Source organism: Pan paniscus, chromosome 6, assembly GCF_029289425.2.
Source record: "Pan paniscus chromosome 6, NHGRI_mPanPan1-v2.0_pri, whole genome shotgun sequence".
NCBI lineage: Eukaryota > Metazoa > Chordata > Mammalia > Primates > Hominidae > Pan > Pan paniscus.
The window spans coordinates 157,841,396-157,859,865 of NC_073255.2; the positions used below are offsets into that span (position 1 = coordinate 157,841,396).

At 37.3% G+C, this 18,470-nt stretch overlaps 2 protein-coding genes across 2 annotated transcripts in view; both read left to right on the plus strand.

Annotated features, from left to right (window-relative positions):
* The window catches only part of ING3 (inhibitor of growth family member 3), a 32,407-nt gene extending 28,280 nt beyond the window's left edge, over window positions 1-4,127 (plus strand). The window contains exons 11-12 of the mRNA XM_003808641.5: window positions 1,674-1,712; window positions 3,198-4,127. Of these exons, the coding sequence (XP_003808689.1) occupies window positions 1,674-1,712; window positions 3,198-3,314 (156 nt within the window). The 3' untranslated portion in view covers window positions 3,315-4,127. The remainder of the gene's footprint in view (window positions 1-1,673; window positions 1,713-3,197) is intronic.
* Window positions 4,128-17,153: 13,026 nt separating this feature from the next.
* CPED1 (cadherin like and PC-esterase domain containing 1) overlaps window positions 17,154-18,470 on the plus strand; it is a 312,803-nt gene continuing 311,486 nt past the window's right edge. Inside the window, exons 1-2 of the mRNA XM_055115335.2 lie at window positions 17,154-17,512; window positions 17,991-18,470. Coding sequence (XP_054971310.1) covers window positions 18,222-18,470 — 249 coding nt within the window. The 5' untranslated portion in view covers window positions 17,154-17,512; window positions 17,991-18,221. The remainder of the gene's footprint in view (window positions 17,513-17,990) is intronic.

An 18,470-nucleotide genomic window follows, 5' to 3' on the forward strand; every position in this document is an offset into this window, starting at 1 on the left:
TAAGTTTGTCAGTAGGAACCACAGTGTATACTTTCTTGTTACTGGCTTTTTTCTCTAAATCAGGTATACCGAACATGATTTTTCTTTAAGATCATATTTTTAATTTTCACATAGTTATCTCTTATGCCATCCGGTATAGTTTTCTTAACCAATACCTAGCTATAGATTATATTAGTGGTTTTAATTTGTTTGAAATTAGGGATAATATTACGACAGGCATTTTTTAAATGTAATCCATTTTATACATCTAATTTCTTGGATAATCTTTTAGAAATAAAATTAGGCTGTAAATATTTGACAGACACCAAAATATATTTTCTAGAAATTTATTACCAAAACTTAATAAACATACCGGTTTACTAAACCCTGTCCAACACTGGATATTATTTTCTTTTAAAAACTAAGTACCAATTTGGTAGTTTTATATTATGATTGTTTTAAATACACTAGTATTATTGAAGTTGGACATTTTTTGACCATTTTTGTTTTTTACATTATGAATCGACTCCTAATGGTGTCGGCTGATTTTTCTATTGTTTTTGTTATGTACTCTAAATATTTGCTTGATTTAGTTTTTTTAAAATAATTCTAAAATTTTAATTTTATGTAGTTATGACTGTTAATTTTTTTTTATGAAGCAAGCCATGGATTATATACTTAGAAGGGCTTTCTCTTTGGCTCTTCTTTCTACAAAAAATTGTCTTGTATAATATTTTCTCCTAGTTTTTATATGGTTTTGTCTAGTTCTTTGCATGCTTCAGTTTCTTCACATTTAAGACTTAGTCTATCAGCAGATTATTGTGTCTAACAGTATGAGTTGCCAGTCTGATTTTTAAAAATTTTAACAATTTGTTAGCTGTTCCACTATCACCTGATAAACATTTTTCAGTACAAATGATAGAAAAGCATATCCTGTATCCTGACAACAAAAGTAGATTACTTGCAAAAGAACAAAATCAGACTGAACCTAGAGTTTTCCTCTGTAACACTAAAAAACTAGAAGGTGATGGAATATGTCTGTAGAGCTTTCAGGGAAAAATTAAGAGCCCCCCAAAACTTGATATTCAGAGAAGTTATTTCTCTGCCTAGGACCATGTAAATATATTTTCACTCATGCAGAGAATCAGAAGATATGCCATCTAGTTAATCCTGTCTGAAAAATTATTCAATCCACTGAGAACTTCAGTGAACTCAAGAATTAGCAAGTTATGCCCTAAAGTGCTGGTGATGAAGAGCAAAAGAAAAATGAGAAAGGACATAAAATAGATAAGTTGAGAAGTTTCAAGGAAGTGGACTATTAATTGCAAAAATATAAATGACCTAATGTGACCCAAGAAGTAAAAACTTTCAGTAAGTAAATAATCAAGAAAGGAACTTAAAATTTTTACAATAAGAACTACCCAGAAAGATGACTCCTTCATCCGGGTGATTTATATAGCAGGTTCTTCCAGACTTCTGAAGGGCAGATAATTCCTGTGCATTTCTTCCCACCCTTGCCCCACCCCGCCCAAAAGAGTATTTCAGGAAAAAATTATTATACCTTGATTCTCAATGTAATTGTATATTCAGTGTATTTCCCTTTATTTTCCAGCAGTATCATACATAAACAGTTAATTGGTATCTAGGTGTTTGTTACATAGTCATAATAAAGACATTTAATTTTTTTTAACTAGGTATCTTATGGTGAGATGGTGGGATGTGATAACCAAGATGTAAGTATTACATTTTTCTATTTAGGAATGAAAAAAATCACAGGTTGTTATTACTTGAATATTTGTCTTATTTGCTGTATGGTTTGGTCTAAGAAAACAGGTTTGCAGGTATATTAGTTATGTTATGCTAATGCTAGAATATTCCTCTTCAAAATAGGGTAGTGTCCCTTAATGTGTTCCCTATTTTAATTTTTAAAGCTAATTTTATGGTTTTATGTGCAGATTGTCTCAGAAGTGTTACGTTGTATGAAAATTATAAATACCCTCCTTTCCCTTTACTAAAAAATACTGTGTTTACTAGGATCCAGTTCATTTATCACATTGAAGAAATGGAATTTTAAAACAATTCATTCTTTCAGGCTGCACCGTGCTAAAGTGAAGGGTGGGATAATTGAGGATCTAATGTGAGATTATCTTCCTCTCATGAGTATAATATTTTTTCCTGTACTCTGCAGGTGTCAGCTGATAAGAGCCACCTCTGATCTAAAAAGTAAAGGAAATTTGAAAGGAAGGAATTCTTGGTTTTTAGGAGACTTAATTTTAGTTAGAGATATGTTTTTTATTCAATACTGAGAATATTGTTGTCTAGTAATTTTGACTCCCTCCTTATTTAGTAGTGACAGGATCCTAAGATTAACAAGAGTTTTAAATTTGTAAAACAATCTGAAGATTGAAGGAGCTGGCTAGGTGCATTAAAATGTGTATTTTTCCTAGACCTGATAGGGTTACAGCAACATGCTCACGTAGATTGGGACAGAGCCTCCTTCTATTTCCCTATCTAGAATCCCTTGTAGGCTGTTTGTGGTTATTGCAAAAACAATATTGCCCAACCGTTTCAAGAACATCACTGTAAACTCTTCTGGGGCAGTTAGTGAAAATGATGAATGAGATTTCTATGAGTACCAGCATCATGCTTCTCTGATTCTTCTTATTCCCAGTTGTGCTCTTCTGAGTGCTAAGACTTTCCATGAAAGAGTTTTCTGCTTAATATGTTTCAAAGAGGAATACTTTTTCTCTACATTTCTAGGAATAGAAACACCCACGTAGGAAATGCAGGGCATAAGACATAAATTAATGTCTTTAATTACAATCAGCTTATTCTACTTTATGAGACAGCAAATAAGGCTGACTATTAAATAAAATCTTAAGTTATATTTACCTTCTACATAGAAGATTCATCCCACTTCTTTTTGCCCTTGAAAGCTGAAAACTAGTGAATTTTCATTCATTAGGATGAGGGGACTAGATTACATGGACCTCAGGATTCTTGAAGATGCATAATTTTTCTGTGCCTTCATTTCCTCATTCCTGAAGCTTATCGTTTAGTCTAAATGATGTCAAAATAATCTAGATCTAAAAATTCTGATGTCACACATCTAATTATTGTTAAATTAAATGGATTATTCAGTCTCCTGAGCATATTTTAATATACTCTCTTGTCTTCAGAAGTACTGAAAACTTGTTTTTTGCAATTTTGCTTTCTAGTGCCCTATAGAATGGTTCCATTATGGCTGCGTTGGATTGACAGAGGCACCAAAAGGCAAATGGTACTGTCCACAGTGCACTGCTGCAATGAAGAGAAGAGGCAGCAGACACAAATAAAGGTGGTCCTTTTGTTTGATGAAGAAATAAACTTCAGCTGAAGATTTTATATAGGACTTTAAAAAGAAGAGAAGAGAAAGAAGAAACAATGCATTTCCAGGCAACCACTTAAAGGATTTACATAGACAATCCTATAAGATCTTGAACTTGAATTTTATGGGTTGTATTTTAATAATGTAAGTAAATTATTTATGCACTCCTGGTGTGCTATGAATATTATTCCAGTTAGCCTTGGATTATTTCAGTGGCCAACATATGCAGACATTTGTACTCCTCAACCATTTTCTCAAAGTAATGGGCATTCTATGATTTAGACTTCAAGGAATTCCAATGATGAAGATTTTAAGGAAAGTATTTTATATTCAACAGGTATATTCTGCTGCATGTACTGTACTCCAGAGCTGTTATGTAACACTGTATATAAATGGTTGCAAAAAAAAAAAAAAGTCAGTGCTTCTAAAAAGAATTTAAGATAATGGTTTTTAAAATGCCTTTATAATAAGCTTTGTTTCTTTGTGAAACTAATTCAGCAGGCTGAAGGAAATGGTTCATGTGATAATGTGGGCTGGTATCCTCTAGAGTACCTGGGTACATAAACAGAAACTCCTGTAGGTAAAAAGTAATTTGTGCCATTAGTCTTTCTATGTTTCTGCATCCAGATAGAGTGCAGTTCATGAGGGAGGGGGCGGGGGACTGAAGGGGAAAGGGCGTTAAAGTGATACATTTTTATACCAAATGTGTTTATTTTTTTGTGCAAGTAATCCTTAAAATTGCAATTGTATTAGGTGTTAAAATAAAGTTTTTAAAAAATTACTTGTATTTATACTTTACATACTTAATAATGAAAATTTCTGAATTCCAATTAACTTTCAACTTTCATAATCTAAAAAGAATCAGAGACCCAGGACACAGAATACTGTGTAATCTGTGATGTCTTTAATAATGTTTAGAGTTTGTGATATAAGAATACAGGAAAGACATTTTTAATGTAAATTTGAAATGCCAATGTATTTTTTTTAGAACATCATCTGGCTTTTCCTTCAGTCTAAAAGACATGAAAGAAGTGTAAGTATAGCAGTTAAAACGAAAATAATGGTTATGGGTGTTTTGACTGGAGGCAATGTAGCCAAATAGAGTAAAGAGACCCCCCTGGTCGGGAGCTCCAAATTCAGCTATTTTTGATTCTACCACTTACTGATATGACAGTTAATTCAAATTTTGTATCACTCTGGGCCTTACTACACCAGGGTGATGCTGACTGCAGAATAGGTCTTATTCTAAGGTGCTATTTAAATTATAAATTTGCATAGTGGAGGTTTTATTTAAAGTATAATATTGAGTCTGGTCGATAGAAAAATCCTTAACTTTTAAGATACTTATTATATCATATATATTTTATGTTGAAACTTACTGGGTCCATCAGATTTCTGCTTTAATTAAACCACTTATGAGCTTCTTAGAACTTATTCAGATAACAGTGTAAAATCTATGCAGTGCTACCCAAAGGGTGTGAGGTAGATAGGGGATTTCAAAGATCTCTTCCACCTTTGAGATCCCATGATTCTGAGCTGCCACAGTCTGATTATACAACTCTGCCAGCCCCCTAAACAAGTTAGGTTCATTTGTGAGTACTCATCATTTCATAATATCATGATTATCACGATTTCATGATACTCAATATTTTGAGATTTTATAACCCTTTAAGAAGTGATAAATAATGTAGTATTCAATTCGTTTATCAAAGTATATTGCCTGGAAATGCTCACATGTATCATTTACATCCTCTATATATTATGACTATTCCAAACTCATTGATTTTATAGAAATGGTCAAAGGAAAAAGCCTTATGTACAGCCTTATTTGAAGAGAAAGTTCTTTGTCTGAGTCAGGAACATCCTGTTATCCAGCTGCTACATCCCCTTTCAGTGTGAATTCCACTCCTTACCAAATCACTTAGAAAACACTTTGACAAGTTTTAAGCTCAAACACTGAATATTTTATGAAGCATGTGTAAAGAAAGAAACCAAAATTTGGTGCAGGTATTTAGTAATGGGTAGAACCTGTTAATATCTGAGTCATATATAATGGGCCCAAACGTGGAACTACCTCATCACCCCCCCAAAAATGTGGCCAACTATTAATATTCTTTGTGACATTTACACCAAGGGGCATAGTAAGTATTTTTGGTATTATAAAATACACATTCAAAATCTCTGTTGTACAAAACTCATGTAACAGTTGGGACAAAATATCCAAATGTGGGTTCACAGTTCATAGGTGGTGAAAATTGAGGCCTTACTGCTATAGAGTGTATATCAAAATGTTCATGGTGACACATTTGAAGCAATAAATGGCTTAATTAAATGCCAAAATGAGGCTGAGTGTTTGATAAGCATACAATCATTCTTTTCAAGGGCAGTTTATATTTTTTTGTTCTCTTCTCCTTTAAAGCAAATTCCACGTTTTAGGTTTTTAACCATCTTAGGTTTGTGCAATATTAGTGCCCTTTGTCTTTAGACTTTAGGAATGGTCTTATTGACCTAATTAATTATTTTAATCTTATGCAAATAAATGTCTAACAAACTTGGGTTATAAAGGGGTATAAGATACTCTTTAATGTGTAGACATTGCAATGGTTTCCCCTCAGCTCTCACAGATAAAAATACATGCATTTTTTAGCAGATGGGTTTTAAGAGAAAAAAAGACCCTCAAAAATATTCTTTAACTTTACAAATACTAAGCACCTAGATGCTGAGAATATACAGATGAAGGTATTATATGTGTGTGGGGGGGGGAGTTGGTGGGGGCAGACATGTTAAATGTGTTATCTTGATAAATGCTGTAATGGATATACAAAGCACTGGGAGAACACTGGGAGGCAGGGAAATTGATTACTGAAATAGTCAAGAAGACTTAACAAAAGAGCTATCATTTGAACTGAGTCCTAAAGACAGATGTAGTAGAGATGGCCTTCAAGGCAGAAGAGACTCTTGAAGGCCACATGCATTCTGGAACTTAAGGCAGTCTGGAAAGAGTGGCCATGAGGCAGGTAGACAGTGTCAGGGAAAGAAACCAAAAGCCAGCAAGAGTCTATTCATGAAGAGCAGGACTTGTTTGTTATAGGAGTCGAGGGTAACATTTACATATTGTTGGTTAACTGTAATTATGATTATTTTAACAGTTCAATGAAATCACTGATTTAAGTATGTTCCCTTATTAAGATTATAAAGTAGGGATGACTTAAAATTAATCTGTAACTTGGAAAATGCTAAATTTAGGTGGATCTTTCCCTTGATTTTTGAAAGACAAAATTGCTAGTCAAGATTTTTAGATTTCCTTATTTGGATAATAAAATCAAAACTGCTGAACTAGTTTGTAGTTTCTGATCCAGGATCTTAATATTCATGATCTGATTCTGCTACAGAGAAATTAAAGTGATTTAAAGATGAACTAACTTCAGATTTCTGGGTTTTTCTTTTGAGTGAGGATCTCACTCTGTCACCAGGGTTGGAGTACAGTGGCACAATTACAGCTCACTGCTGCCTCTACCTCCTGGGTTCAAGTGATCCTCCTGCCTCAGCCTCCTGAGTAGCTGTGACAGCAGGCATGGACCACCAATGCCTGGCTAATTTTTATATTTTTTGTAGAGTTGGGCTGTCACTTAGTTGCCCAGGCTAGTCTTGAACTCCTGGCCTTAAGTGTGTGTGCCCAGGCTAGTCTTGAACTCCTGGCCTTAACTAGCTGTTTTTTTTTTTTTTTAATTGTTTTTGTTTGTTGGTTGGTTGGTTTTTGAGATGGAGTCTCGCTCTGTTCCCCAGGCTAGAGTGCAGTGGCATGATCCTGGTTCACTGCAACCTCCGCCTCCCAGGGTCAAGTGATTCTCCTGCCTCAGCCTCCCGAATAGCTGGGATTGCAGGCACGCGCCACCATGCCCAGCTAATTTTTGTATTTTTAGTAGAGGCAAGGTTTCACTGTGCTGGCCAGGCTGGTCTTCAACTCCTGACCTTGTGATCTGCCTGCCTTGGCCTCCCAAAGTGCTGGGATTACAGGCATGAGCCACTGTGCCAAGCCGGTTGTTTATGTTTTAAGCAGTAAGTCTCATATACCTTCTAAGTCTGTGTTTTAACTAATAGATTGTTAGATGCCTACGCATTATTAAAATATTTATTTGAAAGCAATTTAATAATTTCTTAATAAATTCTCCAGAGCTATATAATTCAGTTTTTAGTTAATCAGGTACCACTTTTAACTTTCTTCACTGTTAAAGGAAATTACAGAAGAGAACATTATAATCATTCATCTTTCTGCTGCTTATTAAAAGTTCAAGATTTGATGGAACTTATTGCCAGTGTGGGACGTGAGAGTGTGGCTGCGTGTGTCTGTTGATGTGTTGTTTATTCACTTTCTCCACCTCTACCTGCCTACGTTAATTCATACGAATAGCTCTACTTAGGAAGGTGTATACTAGTGTGCTGCTAGTCTTTGAGGATGGACTAATTTAAAACATTTGAAGGTTTAATAAAGTTAGTGTTCATATGTTAATTATTTTTTGCATTGTTAAGTCTGCTCCAGTACAGGAACCCTCCATACTGATGCGCTAAAATAAGAACAATTGTAACAGGTCTCAAGTTATTTGTATAAGTCAAATGTAATGCCCCATACATTTGAGTTGAGCATAAATATGAGGCAATCCATTAGAACAATTTAATATTATAACTAGTTTTAATATTTAAACTATTTGGTTTTAATAAAACTAGTTAAAATGTTAGTAAAATCATTCTAATGGATTGCCTCATATTTATGCTCAGGTAAATATGAGGTATTAGTAAAATCTAATTCTAATGGGATATGACCTCCCTGGTATATATCCCATTAGAGTTTATCAAAGTTTATGATTATATCCTTGAAGTATTTGTGTATTTATCTTGATATGGTCATTCATTTTTTTTCTTGAATACTTTGAGGAACTGGTTGTAAAGATAATTTTTGTGGGTTTCCCAAATGTGCCAAAACACATTTTCACTTTACCAGTGGTCACCATGCATAAATGTTTTTAAAAGAGTGATCTGTTGAAAAAAGAAAAAAAAAGCTTATATATTGTTAGAGATCATACGGTTTAGATTAGATAGAGAAGGAACCTTTTGACTTCATGTGGTGGAATGTGACCAAAGGGCTATGCTCAGTCAAAGAATGTTTCCTTCTTACCCAGCCAGATTAGCTATGTGAATGCCAGCATTCACTGAAGTGATGAGACAAAAGCTTTCTCCCTCCCATCCACATCACACACATCAATTTTCAGATAGTCAAATGACACTTATATAAAAGTTTTAAAATGCCTTTTATTTTCTGAAAATGGAAATGACTGTCTGAATTGTGAATACATTAAAAAAAGAAAGCAAGAAAAAAGGAAAAGAAAATAAGAAAGCAAGCTAAATTATGTGGCTATCTTGAGACATTTACAAAAATGTATACAGTTTCCAAAGAATCTTGTTTTGCAGGTTTACAGAGAAGACACATGAGATTCTTCATGGAGAACATTGTTTGATCTGTCATACAACAAATGAAAGTTAAATATTTTCATGTTTTATATATTATTGAACTGATTAAAGCAGAAATTCTGGCTCCATACCAAGGTATAAATTTATGTCCTGAAGAAAGTAATGAAAAAAATAGTATAATTCACTGGGTTAAATATTTACCCAATGAAATCTTTACCTCATCCCTCCCACCTGCCCCGATTTTACATGTGTGCCCACTAATTGAAGTGATTCTACCTGTCTCTCTTTTAGTATGTGTGTATACATATATACAGATGTATCTCTATATCTGTATATATAATCTTTTAGAGGATGCAAATTTCAAAAACAAATTTGAGAGGCTTAAAGGAAATGATATGCCCAAAGTTGCATTTGTTTTGGGGAGCAGTATAATTACACATTCGGGAAATGGCTAAAATTCTAAGGAAGTTAATCATGTCATTGCCATAAGCTGCTGAGGCACTCACTATTGTAACTTTAGTAACAGACAAATTTCAGGTAGCCGTATGTAAAAAAAATGTGCAACAGCTATTTGTTCAGTTAATTTTGAGTTTCTTTACCTTAGCACTTTAAATAAATGCTTATTTTCATAGGTTTTGGGGGTACATGTGCAATTTTGTTACATGGCTCTATTGCATAGTGGTGAAGTCTGGGCTTTTAGTGTATCTGTTGCACAAATAGTGAACATTGTACCCAATAGGTAATTTTTCAACCCTCAGTCCCCCTCCACCTCACCACCTTCCTTTTGGGCTCTCCAATGTCTGTTATTCCACTCTGTCTGTCCATGGTGTAGCCATTGTTTAGCTCCCACTTATAAGTGAGAACATGTGGTATTTGATATCTTATTTCACTTAGGAAAATGCCCTCCAGTTCCATTCACGTTGGTGCAAAAGACATTATTTCATTCTTTTTTTATGGCTGAATAGTACTCCTATGGTGTGTGTGTGTGTGTTACATTTTTTAAATCCAATCCACTGTAGATGGACATTTAGATTGATTCCATATCTTTGCTATTGTGACTAGTGCTGCAATAAACATAGGAGTACAGGTATCTTTTTGACTAATTGTGTCTTCTCTCTAAGGAATAATCAGGCCTGATGGCCTGACCCTGCTTAACTTCTGAGATCAGATGAGATCAAGTGTGTTCAGGGTGGTATGGCTGTAGACTGATATAATGATGCCTTTTCCTTTGGGAAGATACCCTGTATAGGATTGCTGGATCCAATGGTAGTTCTGTTTTTAGTTCTTTGAGAAATATCCATAGGGTTTTTCATAGAGGTTGCATTAATTTACTTTCCCACCAACAGTGTATAGAGTTCCCTGTTCTCTCTGCATCTTCACCAACACCTTTTGTTTTTCTGTTTTTTGTTTTGTTGTTTTGTTTTAGACAGAGTCTCCCTCTGATGCTCAGGCTGTAGTGCATCTCAGCCCACTGCAACTTTGCCTCCTGGACTTAAGCAATTCTCGTGCCTCAGCCACCTGAGTAGCTGGTATCACAGGCATGCACCACCATTCCCAGCTACTTTCTGCAGAAAGTAGAGATGCAGGTTTGCCATGTTGGCCAGGCTGATCTCAAACTCCTGGGCTCAACTGCCTCAGCCTCCCAAAGTGCTGGGATTACAGGCATGAATCACCATGTTCGGTCATCTTTTGTTTTTTGACTTTTTGCCATTCTGACTGGTGTAAGATGGTATCTCACTGTGGTTATAATTTGCGTTTCTCTGGTTAGTGATGTTGATTTTTTCGTATGTTTTTTAGCCACTTGTATGTCTTCTTTTGAAAAATGTTCATGCTCTTTGCCCATGTTTTGATGGGGTTGTTTTTCTGTTGTTGTTTGAGTTCCTTGTAGATTCTGGATCTTAGCTCTTTGTTGGATGCATAGTTTGCAAATATTTTCTCCCACTTCCAGGTTGTCTGTTTGTTGATTATTTCTTTTGCTGCCCAACCTCAGCACTTTCAACACTTTGTGCCAAATGATTCTTCATTGTGGGGGCTGTCCTGTAGATTGGAGGATAAATTTAGCAGCACTCCTGGCCTCTATACACTAGGAGTCATTAGCATCTCTGCCACTGCCTTACCACCCCCTGCCAGTTGTGACAACCAAAAATATCTCTAGAATTACCAAATGTCTCCTGTTTGGGGGGACAAAACTGCCTCTACTTAGTTAAATGTTACCATAATGTGACACCTTGTGGAAAAATTCAAATAATAATGGGAAATATTTGAAATTTTGATGTGTAGAATTCTATAAACATAAATTTTTTAAACAATCACTTGCCAAGGGTGCTAGATGCTCCCAGGGGATGGAGGCGAGTAAAATCTTCCATCGTAAGCAGTTTATATGGCAAAGGATTATAAGTACACTAGTAACTAAAATACAGCACAAGTGTAATGAAAATAATTCTGGTACTGGTGCAAGCAAATTCAAAATCCCTATTAAAAAGAGTAAGTTGTGAAAAATAAAGTGACCCATTGAAAACTGTGGAAAACTGAAATGTGTATGTCCCATTTAAAACAGGCAGCACCAAGTGTTAGCATAGGGGAACTCCAGGTGATTTGTATGCTCAGAAACACAGGTCTGATGTACAATCTAAGATTAAAAGCATTTACTTTGGAGGATTTGATCTATCTGGACTGTTTGTTCATCTAGAAACTTATAAAGAGATTGGCAAACAAAAACTAAGAAAGGAATAGTAGCAAAATGAAGAATTTTCAGTGCGGCATTGTACTTCCACATGTAAATTGGACAAATGCTGTGCACAAGGGGAGTCCTGGACATTCTTCCTATCACCCTTTGACACAATTCCTGGACCTTTGCCATATCCTGCTACCACCCTTCACAACCTAGGGTGGTTTTAGGACCACTGAAAAGGAAGAGGGAAATTTTTTTTTTTTTGACTCTTAAAAATTATATTTATCATAATGATTATCATTTTTTAATGTTTCTCTAAAATAGTCTATTGGATAGTCTATTTTAAGATATTGCTCCATACTGATATGCCAAGGTTTTGCTCCATATTGAGATGCCATGTTTGTGTCTGCAGATAATTATCTTTTTTATACTTTTTGAAATATGGAAATCCTTTTTTCTTTTTTTTTCCTCCTCATATATGTATATATATATTTTTTCTTTTTTTATTATTATTATACTTTAAGTTTTAGGGTACATGTACACAATGTGCAGGTTAGTTACATATGTATACATGTGCCATGCTGGTGTGCTGCACCCATTAACTCATCATTAAGCATTAGGTATATCTCCTAATGCTATCCCTCCCCCCTCCCCCCACCCCACAACAGTCCCCAGAGTGTGATGTTCCCCTTCCTGTGGCCATGTGTTCTCATTGTTCAATTCCCATCTACGAGTGAGAACATGCGGTGTTTGGTTTTTTGTCCTTGCGATAGTTTACTGAGAATGATGATTTCCAATTTCATCCATGTCCCTACAAAGGACATGAATTCATCAGTTTTTATGGCTGCATAGTATTCCATGGTGTATATGTGTCACATTTTCTTAATCAAGTCTATCATTGTTGGACATTTGGGTTGGTTCCAAGTCTTTGCTATTGTGAATAGTGCCGCGATAAACATACGTGTGCATGTGTCTTTATAGCAGCATGATTTATAATCCTTTGGGTATATACCCAGTAATGGGATGGCTGGGTCAGGAAATCTTCATTTTTAAAAAAATGCATAGAAAGCATCATAAAAGATTCAGGCGTCTTAAATTGAAGTCCATAGTCTGTACAAAAGTTACACTCTGTGTATACATAACTCTGTGGAATAATACATCATCAGGCATATTTGCATATACCTTAATTGAATACAGCATTTGTCTCCTAAGGGACAGTTAAGGACTCTAAGGCAGGAATCTGACATTTTACACAGATTTTAAAATTAAATCTTACATGTGTTTTGCAATAGAATAAGCACATGTATTTGACTCATGTTGTTCTTTTCCCACCTATAAAACTAGGAGATTTTGCTTTGTGAGTTTACAATAGAAGACAATGGTAACATAACAATATTCTCAGGTAATTGGAGGCAATGGTCACCCTACCCTGAAAACTACCATATCTTCATTAATAAATCTGGGAAAGAATTTTTTTGGATTCCTACTGTCTGCAGATAAAGGCTAAATAAACTGTTAAACTTGGAAATGATAGCCCTCCTTGATCTGTACCTAAACGTAACACTCTTTTTCGGCTATATCTCGGTGGTCTCCTACTAAGACATAAGACCTTTATTTTCCCTCTTGCAGTAGTTGAAATCTTTGTGACTTGTTAGGGCCCAGTTGGGAAGTGGTTACTTTTTTCTTATCACCTCTCAAAAGATGTGAACTCCTTATTTTGATTCTCCGTGTTGCTTGGAATATATCCATCTTAGTTGTTGTGGCTGGGACTGCTATCTGTTTATCAGCCTTATTTCCTTTTCCTCCTGGGCATGTAACTAGATCTCATTTCACAACTCCATTTCTGTTAGGTGGGTCCATGTGAGTAGGCTCTGGACAATAGAACATGGCACAAGAGGTATATGCCAGTTTGAAACTTGGCCCATAAAAGACCTCCCACAAAATTCACCATGCCCTTTCTCATCCATTGTCTGCTAATGGGAGGCAGAGGATCCCAATGAGTATCCAAGATTCTAGGTTATGGAAAGTCACCAGGTGGAAGGACCTTAGGTACCAAATATCTTAGAGAAAACTGACAAACACTTAAAAATGTTGTGAGTGAGAAATGAGCTCTTGTTGTATCAAGCCAATGAAATTTTATGGTTATTTTTACAGTTATTTGTTTCAGCAGTTATCCTGCTGTGACCCATTCATCAGTGTGTTTCTTATATTTCAGTTGTTCATAGTATTTGTCATATGTCTTCTGTTTTTCCCAGCACCTAGGATGATGTTTCTGCATAGTAGAGATTCAATGTGTCATTCAGGGTTTAAAAACCTCATCTTAAGTTCATAGCTTATGGGGCAAGTTCTAGAGTCAGCATTAGATAAGAGGTGATAGGAGCTGAGAAGAGGGCTGTCAAACTTTCTAGGGAAGAGGGACTGGAAGGTTAGAGACCAGGCATTGCTGATAAGACTTCCAGCACTTAATCCATGACGTCACTGCTAGTAACTACAGCTGGATTTTACCTTATCATAGTCAGATAATATCTTGAAAGGGAAAGGCTGTTCCCTGCAGGAAAGCAACAGAGCCCAGAATCTGAAGACAGAGAGGAAATCCATGTCAAAATGTATCCCTAAAAGCATACATTTTCGTAGCCTAGGGTGACCTTTGAGGTCATCAGTTGATCCCTGAAACTCCTGTTTTATGAGAAAGATGGGACTCAGAGGGATAGAGAGATATATTACTTCCCCAAAGTTCCTAATCCAACACTGGAATTTTATGTTAAGAATATTTTTATTCCCTTAGTTAAAAAAAATTAAAAAAAATACCTTCTTCAAACAATTATTTGAGTGCATACTTTCCTCTTACACCTACTCCATACCAAAGGCCAAATGAAATGTGTGGGAAGGGAGCGTATATTTTGTGTTGGAGAGGTTTGGGGAGAAAGATTGTTCTGTTTTGTCCAAGCTCGAAATGATAGGATCCTGAAAGGCCTGTTAATCTATTGTCCCAGATTAATCTGCTTAAATACAGGCCCTTGAATACCGAAATTATTTAGTGTAAAGTGTACTTTATGAAATTATATGCACAAAAGCATTTAGTCTGAAATACTGCCAGAATCTACAGCCTCGTATTTCTTGTGAATACTTACCCTCTAACCCCATCCCTAAATTAACTTGTTCTCTGTCTTTATTATTCCCTATTTTTTTCTTTGTTTGTTTGTTTTGTTTTGTTGTTTTTGAGACATGGTCTCACTCTGTTGTCCAGGCCAGAGTACAGTGGCACAATCATGGCTCACTGTAGACTTGACCTCCCTGGGCTCAGGTGATCCTCCTACCTCAGCCTCTTGAGTAGCTAGGACCACAGGCACACACCAACAGGCTCGGCTAATTTTTTGCAGAGATGGAGTTTCGCCATGTTGTCCAGGCTGGTCTCAGACTCCTGGGCTCAAGTGATCCTCCCGCCTTGGCCTCCCAAAGTGCTGGGATTACAGGTGAGCGACATCGCAACTGGCCTCATTCACTCTTCTGACTCCTTCAAGCTCTGTCATTCCATTCGAATGTGTGTAACCTACTGCTCAGGTGTAAATACCTCTCAGGTAGAGTCTCCACATGCTGCTTTCATGCCACCCTTGCCCTTGTCCTCCCAAACCAGCATCTGCTGGTGGGTGCACTTCTATCTCAATGAGGGAAAGGAAGAGAACTAAGAGCTCATGTTTGCTTTTGGTGTCTAGATGTTCCACGGGACTCATTATTTGATAATTATCTTTTTATGTGTCTGACACCACATCTCCCATAAACTCAGTGAGGAAGGAGCACAGCCTCAGGATTCAAACCTTAACATACATGCATTCAGCATTCATTTATCCAGCAAATACAGAATGCTTAGTTGCTTTCCATATATTATCTCATCTAGTTGTACCAACAACACTTCAAAGGAAACATTAGTATCCTTATTTCACGAATGAGGAAAGCTGAGACTTTGGTCAAACCACTTGTTTAAGAACAGCTGATAAAAGGCAGTGCCATGAATCATATCCAGATTGGGTTTACTCTAAAATCAGATGCTTGTGGATCGCCTTAGTCTATTTGGTGATAATTCCTGCTATATATCCTTTCCACCTCTTGTTTGCACCTTCTCAAGCTACCTCTTTTCTCTCTCTTGCAAATATTTCCTTACTGCCTTCTTCCACTCCCTTGGACTCAGTGGTTAAAATGGGAAATGGGGTTCTTTAATCTACTAGAATCATTTCTGGGATACTAATTTTCCACCTTCTTCCCAATTCCCATTATTTGAAGTCTAGCTATATTATCTTAAAATTTTCAATACTGTTGTCTTTCATTTCTCCCAACCGAAAGGCAATTTTATTTTAGCATCTGATTTACTTTCTTCTGTACCTTGTTCTCAACAATTTAATAAAGCATAAGAATGACTCTTCATATTCCCCAAACTCTGTTTTTCAGACTTCTTGCCTTAACAGAACTTAATAGAACTGTCTGCCTATTCCTTATCACTCAGTAACAGCATTGTCACACCCTAGATTCCAATTTAGAAATCTCATAATTCTTATTATCTCTCAAATCACATTGCATCCACCAAAACGATATGTCCTACAACACCACTGTTTAGCCATTTTCTCTTAAAACTCTTTTGGCTTCTAAAAGTGAAGCATCACTTTATTTTTCTCTATCCCATTTGTCATAAGATTAAGGACTCTGAACCTATACATAAAATAATATTAAAGCCACTGGAGGCGATACATGCAAGGGCTTGGGATAAATCCAGCTTCCGTGTGAATATTTCTTCTGTAATGTGTTAATTAATTTGTTCTATAGGATGTTAAAAGGGTTTCTTTCTCACAAGCAAGGAACTCTAGATGCCCATTTCTCTGAATCTGTGCTAGCTGGGCACCCCTAGGGGGCGCTCCGTCTCTCAAAATACAAGGGGCTGACAGCAGCGTGCCTCTGGGTGAGGCTCACTCTAGGGGTGTGGCCTCACGGAGAACCTCAACCCACAAGAGTTTGGCTTAGGAACAAGTTTGAAAACCTCTTCAGGTCCAGAGCCTTTAAATAATGCCTGCTATGCGCTAAGACAGCCCTGGGTATCCAGAGTTCGCAAAGCAAGGACTGATTTCCTTTCGCCTTGACAGCCTCAGCAAAAGTGGAAGGGGTTTTGCAGTATTGCACTATTAGCAGCGTCCACCCGAAGGTCTGCACAGAATTAGACTGAGCTGATTCTGGACAAAGCCCACTGTGTACCTTTATCTACTGGGCAAAAGTTACCCCCAACACCTGCTATAATCGACTCATTTTAGGAGCAAAATGTCAGGCCATGAAGCATCAGATCATTGAAAGACCCAATTAATTAGTCCAGGAAAGGAGTAATAAGAACATCTGTGATCTGAGTTCCATACTAAGGCACAGAGAGACGACTGAGTTATTCTGGTGCTTGCTGTCTGAGGTCCAGACAGTACTTGTGACCCTCTTATCCTCAGAAGAGTAACCACAATTCCCTGGAGTGAAGAATATCCCAATTCACTCATGGAGTTCACTTTAGTCTCATTCTCGACCTTTGTCACCAATTGGCTAAGGCTATTTGTTTTTCCAATTCTGTATTAGGAAAAAGAAGTTGCATAGAGGATCAGACATCAGATACGTTTCTAAATTCTGCAGCTCTGGGTGGGCAGCCTCATTTGGGGAAATGCTAGCTGCTGTTTCCAAAGTGGGGAAGCCCACGGTTTCGGACACAGGGCTGACAGCGCTGTTCCAGCAGTCCCCAGGGCCAGAGGAACCCGGCCTTAGCTCCGCCCCGCTCTGCCCGGCCCCGGGTGGCTGCGATGCCGAGGTCCTCTGCTCCCGCCGGGCGTGCAGCGGGCGCGCGCGCGTGTGTTTATGTGTCTGTGTGCGTGTGTGTGTGTGTGTCTCTGTGTGTGTGTGTGAGATGAATTGGAGTCATACGACTGGGTGTTTCCTTCCGAGTGGTTTTCATCAGCAATCCATTAGGAAATCATGGAAACTTTTTTTTTCCTGGCTAAAAGGATGAAAACTGAGTAAGTACACAGAACTTTGAACTTGAGACGGAATGAAACAAATTCAAGCAAAAACCCTGACAGTAACCATGTCCATTCAAATTGCGTATGCCCTTTTTATGTTAAAAGCCGTGAATACTTACAGGACAGTGGGAATTTAAAACTAAATGAAGGGAAGCATACAAAAGGCTGAAAGCAAGACTGCTTTAAAACCGGAGGAAAATTGAGGAACTGCTAAGGCAACCTGGCCTGAGTTCAGCTGTGCAACAGGCACTTTGGGTTTTAATCTTTTGCGTTCTTCAATGCTGTTTTCAGACTCCAGATTTACTTTGGTATTGTTTTCTCTCTTCCTGCAAAGCTGAGGCACAGTCGGACTCCTTTACTGTGAGTTTAAAGATGTGAAAATAAGGCATTGCTGGAAGCAACAGTTTGGCAGCCTGGGGTACACTCAGGTTATTCGTTACAACTATTATTATTTGATGTCTTTTTTTAAACTCAGGTCATCCACTTATGACTGTCATCCATGGAAGAGCTCTTATTAAATGCCTCAGACTTTCGGGACCTATGATTCTTTGGCACAACCTTTTGGAAAATTCTTAAGCGGGGATGAAGCAAACTTGATTGGAGTTGGGGAAAAAGAAGACAGATTAGTATTTTTCATGCTGACAAAAAATAGCTGCTATGACTTTTCCCGCAACGTGGACAGGGGCCAAGTGAAGCTGAACTGGTCATGGTCTGTCGCCCAGTGTTCCCTTGTCGTCGGCGATTTTGCCCCCGACCCTTCTTGGTGGGCTTAGTGGTGGCAATCTGTCTCTTCTACCAGACTCTGACCCTCCGAGGGTCGAGGAAGCTCACAGCCGCTGCCCCTGGGGCTGTCCCACACACATCCACTGAAACCCAGGCAAGCAGATGCAAGAAAGGATTCTCTCAGGACAAACAGTGCTTCCTTCTCTCTGGTAATGCCCAGGAAACCAGAAAG